The sequence below is a fragment of the Cyprinus carpio genome, chromosome A19, assembly GCF_018340385.1.
Source record: "Cyprinus carpio isolate SPL01 chromosome A19, ASM1834038v1, whole genome shotgun sequence".
Classification (NCBI taxonomy): Eukaryota; Metazoa; Chordata; class Actinopteri; order Cypriniformes; family Cyprinidae; genus Cyprinus; species Cyprinus carpio.
This window is the reverse complement of record NC_056590.1, coordinates 15,335,223-15,354,190: the sequence shown is the minus strand read 5'-3', so window position 1 is coordinate 15,354,190 and position 18,968 is coordinate 15,335,223. Positions and strand designations below refer to the sequence as shown.

Genomic DNA, 18,968 nt, shown 5'->3' with positions numbered 1-18,968 from the left:
TACAAGTAAAAAGTGCCATTTTCTCTGTTTTTAATAAAGCTATATGCTTCATGTACAGGACTGTCTCGAATAACAACAGATTTGTATTAGCTGTGCTAATCTAATCTTCTGCTAATTGAGCTCTTAAATGATTCACTCTGGGATGGCGCTACAGTTGGCGGCCAATCATTTGGAGAGGCAATCAAGAGGAGCTGCAGCTCCCTGCCTCTCAAACCAATTACATGTATTCGTTATGATATCTAATTAGCTTCATATTGACAGCCGGGGTGTATCATTCATGTTGGATGCTATTGTTAACTGGCAAATGTGGTGGTGTTTTTGTGGTACTTAGACAAATGAATTGAACTGGTGAATTTGTGCATGAGTGATTCGCAGGTGATTTAAAGATGGGTGTGAAGGGCCATAAATAAGTTTTCTCACAATTCTTTTCTCATGGTTATCATGGTTGAATTCAACAAAGCTTGAGATTTAGTTCTATTTTAGGGTTAAGGATCAAGGTTTTGCTGGTTAGCATGAGATTGTTTTACCCCTGCTGGCAGAATCTGAAACTACACCTTATTGCTGCCAATAAGCATTTCTTCATTCAAGACTTTTCAAGTGCAACTGGCTATTCTATTACAGTTAACTATATTGTAACTAAAATCTTTAGCTTCAGAAACCCTCCACCTTCCCCAGCTCCACCTGTATTGATCTGCTGCGTGGTAATTTCATGTATGTTATATATGGGGGTTAACATTAATGTATCAATGTATTAATATCAACATTTCAATGAAAACTATAAAAATACCTCAATTATACTAAAATACATTGGTCTTTTCTGACTTAAAATACCTTTTTTAATGGACATTGGGATTTATTGGTTGTTGATGTTTTTTGGAGGTCTCTTGAAATAAACTGGACTAATATTCTTTCCTGTCCGCTACCATTAATGTCATTGTTAGACATCAGGATGATTAGTAGCGAAGGGTTTGGGACTGTAAGAGTTCTTTTCCTGCCATCATTCAGTCAGCATTTTCACTGAACTATTGTGCTATGATTCTGAAGTGATTAGTCATATGACATGTGCAGCTCAGGTAAGTGGCTTAAATCTGTGCCCAGAAATGAGCAAAGGTAACAGCAGGTTGCATATTTCTCCCTGACCTGTGTGAATGTAAAAATGTGAACTAAAGGAATAGTTGACCTAAAAATTAAAATTCTGTCATCATTTACTCACCAACATGCCGTTTCAAACCTGTAAGACTTTACATCTTCTGTGGAGTACAAAAGAAGATCTTTTGAAGAATGTTACTCTTTCCTTTTATCTTCTGTGTTCTTCTACCTCTTCTATTCATGATTGCCATGCTCTATGAATGCAGTTCCCCTCCTAAGATGCTGAGTGGTACATTCCTATCTACTACTCTCTGCTGCTTTGCCTCTCGGTCCACCAGACAGCCAAGCGCTCGCTGCATGCTGCACTGCTCCACAGCATCACTGGCCGTGTGTGTGTGTGTCTCTAACCCTCCATCCAGTGCTGCTTGTCTAGACGTTCAGGATGTGTGGCGGGTGGCCTGTGCTGTAAACGAACAACAACACTCCAGTACTCCCACTGTAAGACTCCTGGTCAGACTCAGCAGCGGCTTTGGGATGTCTTCCCCAGGATCCGCCAGCAGCAGCAAGAGGAATTCTTGTAAGTACCATCTCTCTTTCTTTTACTGCTGATGGTTGAAGTGACTCTGCATGGGTTGTTTACAGATGTGCATGCTGGAACAGAGCAGCTGTTGATCAGGATTTCAGATAACAGTTGTTTACTGGACTTGGCGTGTTTTGTTCCCAGTTGGAGGGTGGAAATCGTGGGTGGAGTGATATAATGTCTCATTATTTTGGATGTTTGTTAATCACACAGCGGCTTTGTAATAATATGAACCAAAGAAAGTGAGACATAGACTTTTCCTGTTCTCAGCAATGTGTCTTTTAGCACTAAATTAGAGGTGTTTTTCAATTGTTTTTCCTTCCAGATCCATATTTTACACTGGACTTCAGGTGGTGAGCCATCATTAATGTAGTTTATCATAAAAAAGTAGACAAATGTGCCCTTAAAATCAAACGCTGAAATTTGTTCACATTATACCATCTCATGCTCCTGGCAGCCAATAATCCATTGCACATAACACTGTAGTCAGCAAAACCTGTGTTAATCTTCTTTTAAGTAAGAGAATGTCTTGAAACCCCTCCATATTGTCAATTTGTCCAGTTTGACTAGCTTCTACCAAATGCAGATGAAATTGCATCAGAATACAACAGAATTTCATTGGATGCACAACCTTTGGAGTCACCAAAGGTGTTGCTCAATCCTTTGTCATCAGCAATGACGGGAAGTATTTTGTCCATCTTTTAAATGTCAATTAGCCTATTTATTACCAGTTGAGAAGCACTGCTCTAAAACACTGTCGCTAGAGTCTCCAAGCTGCAGCTTTCTAGCTTTAGTCCAGTGCTATTTTTCAGAATAAATAGAGTCTCCAAGCTGCAGCTTTCTAGCTTTAGTCCAGTGCTATTTTTCACAAGAAAAACTTTTGTGAATATTTCATTGCGTTTGAAGATGTTGGTGCGGCGGCGAGTGGAATAATAGCAGCATGTATGAGTCAGTGTGAAAGCTGTGTGAGGGAGAATCCTCAGGGGATGAACTTGAGTACTGAGTACAGAGACACTGTGATATCGCACACACATACATCAAGAAAACCTCACATCTATATGTGCCGTTTTTCCACTGCCCTTGGGTCTGTTTGGCTTCCATGTTGATTAGTAGTGCAGGAGAGCTCTCTAAGTCTCGTTATTATGATGACCCCACCCATCCCCCCACCCATCTCTCCTCCTCAGGATGTGATTTACTGTCAAGGCTCTCTCAGACCCTGGAAACCTCATCTTTAATTACTCAAACCACATGCTCTCAAGGACCCTCAACTCACTTTGGTTTCCAATCAGCATCAGAGATGATTGTTATTTTGTTTCTTCAGTGTTATCAGTAGTTTAGCTAAAGCCAGTGTTAATCCATTCATTTGTATCTTAAAGAGATACTTTTGCGTTACACTGAAGAAAGTAAGTCATACAGGTTGGGACAACATTGGCGTGAGTAAATAATAACAAAATCTAAATTTAGAGGTAATTGTTTCCTAAAGAGGCTTTAGGAGATGCTCAAGTATGAGAACTGTTGTTGAATAGTCTTCGGTTGGATTTACACACAGCAGTTTTTGCTGACAGCTAAAGCCGGCCAGTCAGTGAGATGACAGAGGTGCTGATTAAAGACTATTGAGTAGTATTCAACAGAGAGCACGGCTTTAATCTTACTGCCTTCTCTTTTGTCTCTTCAATGCTTCATTTGACATGCTGCGTGCCAGGGTTCACTTACTTTTACATTAAATATTAATGTTGTTTAAGTTAGCATGTGGCAGAAATGATTAGTGTCTTTGTATCAAGTAAATTTGGTAGTGTGCTGTATAGCCTTTGTCCTCTCTCTTCCAGGCATTGCTCTGTGTTCAAAAACTGCTATTTTTTCATAAGGATGACATGGATTGGATTTGGAGGTGTGTGTGTGTTCTTTGAGGTTGAACAAAAGCAGGGAGGTAAAAGCTTGTTTACAGGCATGTTTTTGACAGAAAGATAAAATTTCCAGGTCAAAGGGTCAACGTTTTCCTTCATAAACAATATATTTAAAATTGCCATGTTTACTTAAGTCTAATGTGTGACTTTTTGATTGTAATGTGACTCAATAAATAGAAAACTTGCACATCTATGCTCCTTATATCTTCTTTATTGAGCACAAACATCGCCTCTGGCCTACTATATAATTTTACGAGTCACACACTTTGTTCAGTGTTTTGTATGTCTTGATTGTCTCTAGATTATTAAGGTCGCAGAGCAGATCTGACTCACATTATTCATCAGTGGGTTGCCAGATCCTCTCAGATTATTATAGCCCTATCGTTTTAATCAACAAATCTGTCTGTGTCGCATATGTGCAACACAACACAACAAAACAATAATACTTGATATAATTAAAGCTGTCAGTAATGCAAACTACATTAGTATTTAGTATATTGCTACCTAGCTTAACTAAACTACCATACTACTGTGAACTACCTACTTGTAAACGCTATGCTTAGATAAACATTTTAAACAGTAGAATGCTACATTTGTCACATGACCTTATCTTGATGCATGTTTAATTCAGTAAATGGTATACAGTTATTATCTCAGATTATTTTGCCATTTTAAACCAATTTTTGTGGAAACAATGTCTTAATGCTGCAATCTAATAATAAAGTCAAATATTATTAAATAATGAAAATCAAATAATGAGTCAAGAAGGATGTGATAAATATAATATCATTGGTTCATTCCTAACACCTTAACAGCAGAATTACCAGTGAAACTACATTACCCATGATTCTGGAGAGAATCTCCACCAATCAGAGAACTGAAAATCGCACTAAAATAACTCTTTAGCCTGTCCATGAAGCACTGCAAATGTGATAAATTAGTCTTCTTACGCTCTCAAACTACTATATTTGTATGTATCTGCATATTTTAGAATAAAAATCAAATATATTTTTCTATAAGCATAATCAACAGTTTTATTTTACTACATCATTTTAATTTGAGCGTCATTCACAGTGCTTCATGGGTTTGTAGCTCTTTCCCCTCATTATAACTGAAAGTACACAGTCTTTGACTTTTTGTCCAATTTTCAAATACTTTTTTGACTCAAATCAAAGTTTGAAATGTTGATTTGATTTGAATATTGTGAATATTGGTTTAATTATTTAAGACTTTTAATAGGAGAAATTAATGAAAAACAACAACTCCAAAACAATCACTAATGAACTGCATGGAAGGTGGAGCACATTGCATTGTGGGATAGGAGTATTCCCCAAAGTGTAATGTAGTAGGTCATCTATGCAAAGACAAAATTAGCATACTGAGCACAGTATACAGTATAAATTGCAAACTTGAATGTGAGAAACATGATACAGCTATTCTCGAATGCTCCAGTTATAACAAGCAAAGCTATCTACACTGCAAGCATGCAGTGTCACAAAATGTGAGGTTTCAGGTCTTAATTAGCTTTCATGTTGCCCCTTGTTCTCTACATGAAGGAAGGTTAAATATCTTTACAACATTGCTACAGAAGCAATCATGATGGGAATACAGCGTTCAGTGTCATGCTGCATTACACATGTACAGTAAACAGTCAAGGGAGTTTGGCACAGCAGCACGCTCACATTCACAGAGCACCTGGTTAAACAGGTGCTCAGACGGAAAACAGCCTTGTGCTGCTCAAACTACTTAACCTCAGTGTGAGCAGTGAAGTGTGCTGACGGTGCTGGAGGTTGAAGGGGTATGTAAACATTTGGGAATAATGGTCGTGGATGCTCAGAACGAGAGCTGGAAGTAAAGAAGAGAGCGCAAAAGGAGGACTCGCGCAGAGGGAATTATTATATGTGTGAGTGTGCAGAAGACACACATGGATATCTAGATATAATAGTTGAACTGGGACTGAGCCATATTTCATAAGCAGCTTTATACTGTATGTAAGGAGAAAATAGAACTGTAATGTAAATGTGAGCAAAGATGCTGTGCTGTTTTACATTTTGTTTGGCTGATTAAATTATATGAGCTATTAAGAGATATGTGCTAACAACAAACAAGTTGATTACAAGTCAAGTATTACAAGACAGAATATGTCAGTAAGCCTTTTCTATAAACGAGAATTTTCATTAATTCATTCGTTCATTCATTAATTTGCTTGTTTTATCTTTTTAAATAAATTATTATAAAAAATGTTTTTATAAAAATATTATTTTTTATCATGTTTATCATATATCATATTACAGTATTATCATATTATTATTACTATACCAAATATTATGTATTATTATTAGTAGTAGTAGTAGTAGTAGTTGCCACGTTTGCTACTGTGTTGGAGCAAGGAACGAGGAGACCAGCAGTACATAAACAAAGAGACTTTAAGTAACTTACAAGGAACCAGGGAAACACACGTATCATTGGGGTGATATATACAATTCCGGACGCTCGACATGAAAACACACAGGACTTAAATTATGGGACTAATCAAGGAGTAAACAAGGAACACAGCTGAAACTAATGGAACTAAGATGGGAACACGAACAGGAAAAACCAGATAAGGGCATAATAAACATACTGGAGCACGTGGGGGAGGAAAACACAACACGAGACGAGACATGGAACACAGGCCTGACAGTAGTATTTGTTAAGTTTGATACAATTTATTACTTTTATTATATACATTTTTATTATAATTAATTACTGAATTGTCATTATTGTTATTATATTTATTTACAATTATTTATTATACTATTACTGTTGTCATTTATTATAGTTTTGTTTTTAAAAATCAAGCTTTTATTGTGGCCTCCAAATCTTACTAAAAAATTATAACAAATATATACTATTTATTTGTATGTTTGTTTGTTTATTTAGTTAGTTGGAAAAATATTATTTTTGTTATTGTTTATATTATTTATTAATATATTTATTGTTGTTATTAGTTGATTACTTTTAATATTATTATAATATAATTAAGTTAATTATTATTAATTATGATTTAATTATTACATAATTGTTGTTATTTTTTTAATGACAATATTATTGTATTATTACATTATTATTACTTATGATTTTGTTATTATTATTATTCATATATTTTTATTTTTATTATTATTATTATTATTATTATTATTATTATTATTATTATTATAAATGTGTTTTTAAATAGCCATGAAGTTCCATGATTGTGATTTGCAAAATGAAATGGAAATGAAATATGGAAGATAATTAGCTAGCTTATGCCGGTTATTGTGGGTTGTAAATCTGTTTTTCAGTCCTGCTATCAAACAGGTCCAGACGTGATTAACTTGCTTGCTGGAATAATGCACATAAACACTAGCAAATCAGTTATTTTGAATGACATTTCACACTAATAGGATTGTTTTTTTCCCCTCAAACTTTTGATGAAAAATCACTGCACACAGTTCCCATCTGGGACTGTCGAGAACGACTTATTCTAAGTGATCTGAAGTCACGTCAAACCTGCATGGTTTGGTGTATGGCAAGTCAAGCTGTTCTCAGAACAGTGAATCGATTCAAGTCTAAACCTCTGGTTTCCAGTGCAGGCAGATGAGACGAGACTAAGCCAGAGCCCTGGGACCTCAGACTCTCTCATAGATGTTCAAAGGAGAGACAATTCTTAGATGAGACGATTCTGTCCAATCTATCCTGAAGACGTCACCCTGCCTGTCTCATCCTATTCTTGTTTAACTTGCATGCTCTGTTTGGAGTATGAGAAACTCCATGACTCTTTAACTTCACATACATAATGACCTTTTTTAATTTTCTAAGAATTTATAATTAACTAAACTAACATGCTTCAAACGCCTTCCACTGAAAGGTTACATTGCTTTTGTATTGCGTCTTAGATACTTGAGACATAAAATAAAAATAAATGCAATGAATTTTCACATACTATGATTTTCTGATGAATATACTGTTGGAAACTCAAAAGTGAAGACCAGGATACTCTTGGGTATCTTCAGCAGGACACTTTATTGAGAACTGGCTGTGTGGAGCTGCAGTCATCAAAAGTCTAACTAAGGCAGTGATACATTGTACTTTATATACATTTAGGGGGCAGTGCTTAGAAATGGAGACAAAGCACCTGGGAGATGACCTTAAACAAAGCATGCAAATGAAGTATTCAGGTATAGTGACCTGCCCCATTTCACCAGTCCTAATCCAATCAGCATAACTGTACAATGCAGAAAACTTCATTATCATAGACTAAAAGAAAAATTTACACCTTGGGGTGTGTATTCACACTTGACTGTGGAATATGAATAATAGTCACCAATTCAAAGAATGAAAAAGGGGTGCCAAGAATAATCAAGAACAAAAAAAAAAAAAAAAAAAAAAAAAAAAAAGTGATGGCTTACTTGATTGACAATAAAAGGAACAGAACTACATCTTCTTGACTATCAAATAAACTAGGCAGGTAAAGGAAGAGAAAAAAAACAACTTTATATTTGTATTCCCACAATACACAATGTATGCAGTATACAGCACACATTTTATTTTTTATATAAAAAGTCTATAGAACTGCTTTTGTTAAGTCTGTTACCATCTAGTATACGGTGAAAAACTGTAAATGGTTCATAATTACCTTATTTGTAATTTTACTGTAAAATACTATCAAATTAATGTTTTTTGCAAATAAAATTGCTGTTTAATTTACAGTAGAAGTCAGATATGTATCTCAGAAAATAATATATGTTATATAAATAATTTTGTGAAATATACAGGCAACAATATATGCCATCCCATAATACCTTTGTCAAATTAAGTGACAAAATGTAATGAAGTGTGGCCAAGTAGGGTGTCTCAGAATTTGTGCTCTGCATTTAACCCATCCAAGTAGTGAACACACACACACACACACACACACACCACTGGACAGCCATTTTTGCTGCGGTATTGAGGGTGGAAGAGAGCGCTCATTCACTCCCCCCAACCTACAATCCCAGCTGGTACCAAGATTCGAACCTGCGACCTGCGACAAGTCAGACTCTCTAACCATTAGGCCACGACTGCCCCCAAACATACCTTTTCTGAGGTAAATGGACACAGTTGGGTCTCTGGGACCTTAAACAGAAAGAAAGACAATTTTAACCAAACATGAGTGTCTCAGACATGATGACAGATATTGATATGACCTGATATGTCTGACTACTGACCAAGAAGGCATTCTACTGTTCACAGAAGGACATATAAAGGCAAATTCAGCATAAAACCACAGAAAATGTACTAACATGTTACAATGTCATTAGCTTAATTGGTCTCAACTGAGAAGAATGCTGAGATACACTTTTTCCTTAATAGTCACCAGTCCTGAGTGTGAAAGAATGATCGCACATACACACACATATACAGAGGGAGACAAGAAAAGCAAACTCCCAATCTGCTGTAAACAGCCTTTTAAGCAAATGAGTTGTTTGAGTTGGACTCTCAGCAGATGAGAGTGGGATTAGCATCCCTTCTGCAGGTTAATTACACAGAAAGACCACACACACACACACACACACACACACACACACACACACACACACACACACACACACACAGACAGACTTCATTAAATATGCTGAAATATGCTGCTCAAACTATTAAGATCAGACTGCAATTATGGAATCTTGTTAAAAATAAACTTTAGCTGCTTTAAGATCCATCAGAATGAAATGCAGAGCTGTAGGTGCTACACAGAGTTTCTGATCCAATACATATACACATGCAGTGCAATAAAATGAAATAAATCCTTTTTCCCATAGTGTCTGTCTATCTCTGTTTGGTTGAAGAGGGTGCTTTTACAGTTCCAGCAGTCTAAAACATGTCACATCCTCACTATCAGTAAAGCAGCTCTGCGGGATTATGATTTACTGTCCCGTAAAAATGAAATAACTGGTAGAAGTTCCTTTACAGTGTGTGTGTGTTTGTGTGTGTGTGTGAGCTGTGATAGCACCTTAGCCCATTCAACCCACATCATTCAGCATACAAAGATGTTCGACAGCCAGAGGGAACATCTAGCGTATTGTAAAGGGCCACAATAAAAGGAAACATCAATAAAGGGGGATGGTAAGACTGCTGAGACGTGCTTTTCACAGTCAACGGATGAACTACAATGTCCCTCTAGCTTAAAAAATACTCTACTTAACTGTATCAGTGTATTTTAATACTTTAAGTATGGCTAACACTTAGACATAGTAGTCCAGCTCTTGTCTGAGAGAATGAGAGAAACATAAGGCTCCAGAATATAGAAATGACCGGGGAACCATATGCATATACAGTGCTTTGTTGAAACACATTTGAGCAGTTTTACCTTAAAGAGCTATTTTTACCTGTGCAGACCTGATATACTCACACCAAAGTTATTTTTTGTTCTTCAATTATTGGGTTAAAAAGACGGTCGAAATACCTTCGCAGTGGTATATTGTTAGCAAACCTCCTGTGGCATTTAGATGAGTATGTTAAAATGTGCTTTGCACTCTCCGCTCAGTAACAAAATAAACCCAACATGATGATAGCAGCATCTAATCATAGTGATGTGGATAGGTTTGCACTAGCTCTGCAATTTGCCTCTCCAGTCAAGTCACATTACGTTTATTTAAATAGCACTTTATACAATAGATTGCTTTAAAGCAAACAGTTTACAGTATTAAACATGAAAATCAGTCATTTCATACAAAATCAGGCCAATAGTTTGTGCATTTTTGCACTGTCAACAACACAGATTAGTCGTGTTCCTGAATAAATTAGGTTTTTTTGAACTAATCTGTTGAATGAATGATTCAACCGTCTCATTTGTATAGTCGGTAGCAGCATCCAAAATCGCATACTGTCTGAGTATGTACTTCATGGAATAAGTTCTTCGCAACTGTTAAAAAGATATGTTCTATATACATTAGTATGAATCTGTAGTACGAATATAAATTTGACGTATTACATTGTCATTGTTAAGTGACTTGCATCGTCAGTTGTGTATGCTATTTACAAGTCCTCTCATGTGGCCTAGTGTCCATTGCATACACACTTTTAAAATCTCGCTGGAAGCAAGAATACTGTGAATTTGGACATACTACTCTTTTGACATACTGTTTTCACCTACTATATTGTAGGGAAGTAAACATATTTGAATGATTTATTTTTTGCACATGCAAAAACATACAACACACACTTGAAAGTTTTCAGCAAATAATTTTAGATCCAGTGATGTTTGAGTAATGCTTAAGGACTTTTCATAACTGTAGCAGTGTACTGCAGTGTTACTTGCATTTTAATGCACTGCAATATTTACTTTCTGCCTGTCACTGATCTGAAGGGATTATGGGTTAGGTTTGTAATGACTTTCTAATTAAAGACCACTCAAAATGGTTTGTGCCACAATGGTTCTCTCCATGTTGTGGCCCCTCCAGATGCAGCAATCCCTGTCAGCCCAGTGGCAAATATAAACTGACACCCGAGTCGCCAACATCTCCCTGAGCCTGTCATTCTCAAAGACATGCCTGTATTTCCATTTCTGACATGTTTCCCTGTCAGACATCCCACTAACACTACGTCTAATGGAACAAGACTGGAGCATGTCTGCAAGAGGATGGCAAGAAGTCATTTTATCTGGATTAAATCAATGCTTATGATGTATATACTGCATTACTACATAATAAAATAAGTCTAGGTTTCAAGGCCCTTTTGAATTACTAGTAAGCCTATAGAGTTTAGTGATTTATGCAAAAAAAATGACTATAAAGACTTTTATAATGTCACAAAAGATTTTTGTTTGTATAAATGCTGTCTTTCTATTTAACAAAAAAACTGAGAAAAAAAAATCTTCAAAAATATTAAGCAGCAAAACAGTTTTCAACATTGATAATATGTTTCTAAATAACAAAATCACCACACAATTAAAATCACCTAAGAACATGATTTACATCTTCAGGCATGGATGAGGAGGTCAAAGGTCACTATTTAACACACCTCACATTGAATTTCACCTTAGATCATGAAAGAAACACACGTAGCACTGTGAGAGTATATTTTACATTTGTGAACTAAACTGTGATTGTAAATGTAATAAAAATGTGTATGATGACAGGGTTGGAGGACTTCTGTTAAAGGGCTACTTGGAGACCCACTCCTTCTTTCTTTGTATTGCATCATAGGTTTGACTCTCATTCAGCCTGACACACAGCTCTTCCACTCGTGTGCACAAATACACTGCCTTTCCTATCTAGACAGCCTCATTAATAAAACAGCAACTAAAAATAATAGGTTCAAATGGTCAGCACTGGACTTTAATTAACAGTTTACATTACACTTTTCCGTTCTTAATCTTTCCTCATTGTTTCCATTTAAATGGCAGTTGTTTTGACTGATTGAGCAGTCCTTTAAAGGATTCCTGTAGGCTGTTTCATGTGTTGTTTGTTAGAAGTATGTCATGTTATGGCACTGGACTATATAGATACAGTATAATGAATAGTGGCATTTTCAGTGGGCAGGAAGCCTGTGCATTCTCATACTCAAGAGAACAACAGCCTGAGGAATCAAAGTCTTTCCCTTTACACGCTAATGGTTCTTCTGAAAACCCCACATTATTTGCTTTTTATAGGAATAGTTCACACAAAAGTCTAAATTAGGTCATTATTTAACCCTGTAAACCCTACCAACTGTCTAAAATCTTCTGACATCTGATTGATAGTTTATACCTTTTAGCAAAAACGTTTTAACCTTTTAATATAATTGTAAAAATGTAAAGTAAGATTAACTTTTATATTGTTAGTGATATTTCAAGATAAACATTTACTGGACTGAAGCAATGTGTTTAGGTGATTATCCAAACATCAAAAGTCATTACTGTATTGCATTATATATTTTGCCCTGAAAAATTACAAAACTAAGCATTTAAAATTCATCTTACCAAGACATATTTTTGGGAGATATAGAGTGACGACTGATATTTATTTGTAGTCTGCTGTACTAATAAAAAGATCTCACCAATTTACGTGACAAGCTTTCAGAATTTCATCTTACTTTTTGGCCATATAAATATCAGTGGCTGGGCCAAATTTTACAGTTTTGATCAGTTTGGGCCTCAAATAGTATATCATACTATTTGAACCATAACATGTATTATGATACAGTAAACCAATGTATTATGAAGCTCATGCAAATATTTTGTCTAAAGTTTCAATAAATGTAAAAAAAAAAAAAAATGAAAATGAAACTTAAGAATTAAAAATTAATTCTGACTATAATTGCATATGTCAGGCTTTACAGAGTTAAATCACCCTTGTGTCACTGCAAATCGGCATGACTTTTTTCTTCCACAAAACTATTCCTTTTATTTAAGGCAGTTTCCCTACATCTTAGCCCTGCTGTTTTATGGTTGAAAGCACTCCGATATTCTCAGACCTGGAGGGAAGTGACAGAAAGAGGATGTCTGACCAATTTAAGGGAACTCTTTATCTGTAGAGCCTTCTTATCTAATCATCTTCTTGTCAGGCTGCCTAGTCCTTTCAGACAGGCTATCACTGCACCGTCAGACTACTTTAGAATCTATCATATCATATTTCAGGGTTAAAGTGGTATTTATAGCTTTATCAATACTAAGACGCATGGTAGAATGCAGACAATTGAAACTGATACCCGCTGTGAGACATGCACCTGCTTTAGCCAGCAGATACTAGCAGAAGTCCTGCAAATCTGATAGTTGGGTTTATTAATGACAGTTTTAAAGAAAAGTTTTTGCATTGATATACTTTGATGTGTATACTAAAAGCTGACTTTATTTCAAATGTATATGCTTTCTCTTTTGGGTAAATAAAAATATTTTGAAAATAATAACAATAGCAAGTCATGGTTCATCTGTGCCTTAACACTGGCACGTTATATTGTAAAAAATAAATAAAATAGCATTAGCATTAATCTTTTGGTGTTAATAATAATGCATTTGTGAATGATTATGACATTTTTGTATCAATTCACAAATGAAAACTTTACTTAAGGAAGCCCACAGCACTAAGGCATCATCTTGCACAATCTTCAGTTCTTTGTTACCGTCTTAATTTGCATCGTCTCATTTGCTTACGGTGACCTTGGTAAGCTGGGATTGTTGCAGCTTCCTCTAACAATTACCCAGGGAAATGTGTGGGTTGGCATGAGGATGGCACATATTTAACATAACACCATTTTACCTCTATCAAAGGGCAAAGCTCATCTACATTCCTATTCAGTCAAATCAAATTAACATAAGATGTACAGATCTGGAGGGTTAGATAGCACAACCCTAAGAATCATACTTGCTGAAATGTGGGAATCTATTTTTGTCCTAGTGTCTTCCACCCCCTTCATTCTCTTTCTCATGCTTGTGGTCTTTCATGCGTAAGACTGGCCTTTATTATAGTTTGGGGTCATATATTATATTATATTATTATATAACCATTGTAAATGTTGTCATACATACATATGTGTGCGTGTGCATGCATTTAAAAATTCCTATATATGAGAAAAGGTATAAACTGCATTATCCTAACCCAAAGACACACATATTTAAATTATTGTGGGTACATAGTTTGCCTAATAAATATTTTTACTTCCTGACTTTTACACTCTGTACCAGAGAGAGTTGCCTTTAATAAACAGAATCACAAAAACTGCAAGACAAAAAGAGGATTATTAATACTACCATGTCTCCACTTTTTAATAGTGGTTTTGTATTGAAATTGTCAACACTGGGGGAATAAATGCAAAGGAGCCGAACATATGGCAAGCCGTTTTAATATTTAATTTATAAACAGTACTGGTATCAATTTTCATGCTACTAGTACTTATTTTTTTAGATACTAGTGTCTTTTCCATTCAGTACTAGTACTTATTCTCCACATATCGCACGTTCTGAACCATAAACACGTTTTGTAACAAAAGTCGGTATTGTCCACTGTCAGTGCATAGCAATTTCACATTTTACAGCAGAAACTGACAAGCACCCTTGCTGTTTGGGCACACAACCCGATAAGTCCGTTTTAGCTAATTAGAAATCGAATAAATCGATTGATGCAACGTCTGTTGTTGACGCTAAATTTTTGTTGAAATTTATAGTTTAGTTATCCTATAAACTTAAATTGGTCATGTTCTTGTTACAGTAGGTGGCCAACCAAAATGCCCAATACCACTGCATGTACCACTGCTGCGTTAACTAAAAGTCAGTCGCGTGTTAAAGTCGTTCACAAAACTACCGCCAGGTGGTGCAAAGAGACAGTTTGCAATCTGACTGCAATTATATTTTGTTTTGTAAACAGAGATCAAATAACAAAATAAAACAAAAATAACTTTATAATATAAAATTATAACATCCTTAAAAATCATTAGAAAATTAATTAAAAATTTATTTTTAGAAAATTAATTTCAAAATGTGAGATAGTCGTATAGGCTGCAGCCTAATGCATCAACAAAAAAAGTAACTTAGGCTACACAAAGGCTCTTACTGCTCTTCCTCTCACACCATAAAAAATAAATAAATAAATAATAATTAAAAAAAAACTTTAACAAAACAAGTTATGAGAAATAAATAATAATAGGCTAAACCTGCGACATAAAAAACTAGAAATCGTACAAAAAATGGGATATTAACTTGGAATTACATTTAAGGATGTGTGCATTATGCCACACTGTAAAAACTTTCAAGCCGTTTCAACTAATTATTATTTAGTAACAAGTTCAACAGAAATTTTACGTTCAGTCAATTTCTGTCTTCAAAGTGTTGCATGAATTGTTTTTTAGTTGGCTCAAACTTTACTGAAATAGTTTTATAGTTTATTCAAGTAAAATTATTAAATTGGTCAAACATTTAGAAAACTACAGCAAATTGTGTCAATTAAAATTTAACCATTCACTACATGTGTTTCACATGTTACCTCAACTAAGATTTATTATTTGGCCATCATAAGAAATTGCTTTGGAACTAGTTATAATATTTTATATTGAGTTTAAGAAAATTACTACCTGGTGTCTATGAATCACTAAAACACACACATTACAACACATAATAGCCTTTATTTAATAACAATCTGCATTTATAACATTAGTCATACAGACTAAACATGCAGGCTTAAGGGATAGTTCACCCAAAATTAAAATTTGCTGTTAATTGACTGTTAAATAACTTTTTTCTTCAATTGAACAGTAAAGGAATTTTTAGGTGAAATCATTGTCTTTAAAAAACATTGCAATTCATAAACTGCACATCTCTGGCTGCCGGCTTTTGAGAGACAAACAAACATATACAGACAAGACCAAATTACACTTAGGCCTTATGCAGCTAAACAATCAAAAACCAGCAGCCACAGACGTGCAATGTATGAATCGCCAAGGATCACAGTTTCAGATAAAATTCTTCTTTACTGTTTTACTGAATAAAAAAAGTCACTGACATCTGGGATGGCCTGAGGGTCAATAAAATGACAGCAAATTTCCAATTTTGGGTGAGCTATCCATTTAAAGTGCTCCAGTTGTCAAACATTACATTTGTAATACAACTGGAAATTTTATTTTAAACATTTGTTTAACAAGTTAAACAATGTTTGCAAACAAACATTTACAAATATTACTACTGTTCACAATTACATCATTAAAATGAGGCAGAAATCAGAAAAAAATAAAAATAAAGGTGATACAGTTCAACTGAACTGAGTCAAGAAGAAAAGTCCAGTCACTGTATTTATAAGTGCTTTTTACCCAACAGATTGTGACAAAGCAGCTTTACAAATCCAGCAGTTTAATTGCAGGCTGCAACACAGGTCAGATTGTGCTGGTCTGGTTCCTGTGGTCTTGTCCTGATGGCTGTCTAGGTGACAAGGTCTTTGGAGGGGATCTGTCTCTGGGGCTCATCTAGTTGTCCTGATCTCCGCTGACATTCAGGGCTGTCGAGGGCATGTCTAGGTGTGGATCCACCATCTGATTTGGATACAGACTTGATCTGGTGGCTATGGTGACCTCGGAATAAGAATGAGACTATAGATGCCACTGAGAACAATAAAGCATATTGTAATTATAGTAAACACTCTTAAACTTTTACACATATTACCTTAAGTCTTAGTGCTGAAAGTACACACACACTATGTAGTTGCAGTGGAGCAGTCTGGTCACATGTCAGCGTTTGGAGCCTTGGAAGAAGTGACTGGCCAGCATCTGAAAACTTGCAATGATGAGAAAACACCAGTGAAACCATTGGCCACATCCTGATGGAGAAGTAAAGTACAATTTATCTCAAGAAATGAAATGATGCGTTTTAAATTCATCGTAGTAAGCACTGGCGACATTAATGTCACAAATTATGAAAGGCTTGAAACTTACATTTAATAATTTGCTTAATTTCAGCAGGTCACACATATTTATTCGTTATCTGGCCTTTTTATTAACACATTTAATTCCCAAATACAGAGCCCACAACACACCCAAAAAATACACAAAAAAAAAAAAATATAACACTTTATATTTCCCCTTTATTAATAAAAAAAATCATGTTTAAATAATAATTAATCCATTTTAAATAAATAAATAAATATGGTTTCGTTTACAGAATTTGGCTGTGCAGGAGATTGGATGAATGACAGCATTTTCAAAAAGTAGCATCAAAAAGCAGCTTGCTCACTGGCAGTCAAGTTCATATATATATATATATATATATATATTTTTTTTTTTTTTAATGTAATCCTATTTATTTATTTTTTTTTCATATATATATATATATTATATATTTATATATATATATATATATATATATATATATATATATATATATTAGGCTTATAAGACCAGCATTTAAACACTATAATAAGCACACAATAATTATCTGCTTGATGACACTGTTATTTTTATTATTGTGAAGTGAGATGAATGAAGAGGGCGTCTGTCTTGTGCAAACAAGCAATGGAAAAGGGAAGTTTGGTTTATCAAGTTAATCCATGGTCCAGTTGCAGAAGTGATTTCAGATTTTTTTTAATAATAATAAAATAATATATAAAATGATTAATACAGATGTGTGTATTCTGCAGTTCTGTGTTTTTTATTTTTATTTTATTTTTTTAGATAGAGCATGTCCATTTTACACTAAGCATCCAGTAGTGTGACTGAATTAAGTTCAGCTGGAGGGGGTTGGGGTTTGGGGTTAGTTCTGTACAGCTTGTGGGGGTTGAAATAAAGGTGTGAATCTCTTGCTCTTTCATATGGAGAATATCTGATGAGCATTTCAAACTTGCAGAGCAGGTTTAAGCAAATGTCTGCTAATTATTTTTAGTTTCATTACTGGGAAATTCCAGCATTATTGACATGACGTTCAATAAAAACCTGAAAATAAATTCTAACAAAATGTACTCATTACCAATATATTGAAACATCTCTTCATGTTTTTCTAAAACCCAAACAGAGTCCAGACATCAGAAAACTATCCATCTATGAACGTTATTTATAGGCTATTTTAGATTTGGGAAATACACATGCTTTACAGACTCGATAAAAAAGATCTGAGTTTTTGGGGGACAACATATTTTGTAGACTTTCTGTGATTTACAATGCACAAACCAGAAGCAACAATATCTGCAGATGGAGAAGGGTTTACCATTCACAAAAAATAAAATAGGCCTATCAATTTTATTTCAATTTTCATTTTTATGTTTCAGAGGAAAATTCAATGTTAAGGATGTGTCAACTCTCCGTTAGGACCATTCTGAAAGCAGAATTTATGCAAATGCATATATAATGCTTTAAAAACTTTAACAGAGATGTCTAGAAGGAATTTAATAGGGCTGCCCCCCATGTAAGATTTTTTAGTTACTAGTAGTAAATTAAGGCATTATTCAACTAATCGCACGTTTATATTAAATTAACACAGTCTAATCCAGAATGAGCCTTAATATATTCCACGCTCAAGCACATGCATTAAGTTTGCCACAAAGCACAGGCAGAAGTAACCTAATAATTGTGAAAAAGGAGACATTTTAATTCTTTTTTAATATCTAATATTTTCTTGTCGGCTGCAAGATGACATTTACGGTGCTGACTCTCTCCACATGGACCCTCCTTTAAAGAGAAATGCGACCTTCACTGATTACATAATCAGGGAGTATTTGTTTTTGTTTTGAATTGGTTCTTTTAAAAGTAAACATTTCAAGCTTTCTGTTGATATATATCTCATGTATGTGAGACACCCCAATTTTAAGTTATTTCATTATCAGGAAAAAATTCAAGTGATCACGAGGGCGCCTCCCTGTAATGCATGTGTATTAATTTTCGACACAAACACTTGAATATGAATAATAATAGAGCACATTTATTTTAGGTTACAGTATGGGATCCGC

The 18,968-nt window shown here is 34.8% G+C and overlaps 1 protein-coding gene across 3 annotated transcripts in view; it reads left to right on the top strand.

Annotated features, from left to right (window-relative positions):
* The first annotated feature begins 1,410 nt into the window (after positions 1–1,410).
* The window catches only part of LOC109093761 (dysbindin-like), a 34,101-nt gene continuing 16,543 nt past the window's right edge, over positions 1,411–18,968 (top strand). For all 3 annotated transcript variants that reach the window (XR_006162640.1, XM_042776729.1, XM_042776728.1), the window contains exon 1: positions 1,411–1,666. Coding sequence is in view for 2 of the 3 variants with exons in the window: in XM_042776729.1 (XP_042632663.1) it covers positions 1,447–1,666 (220 nt within the window). In the remaining variant the exon portion in view is untranslated. The remainder of the gene's footprint in view (positions 1,667–18,968) is intronic.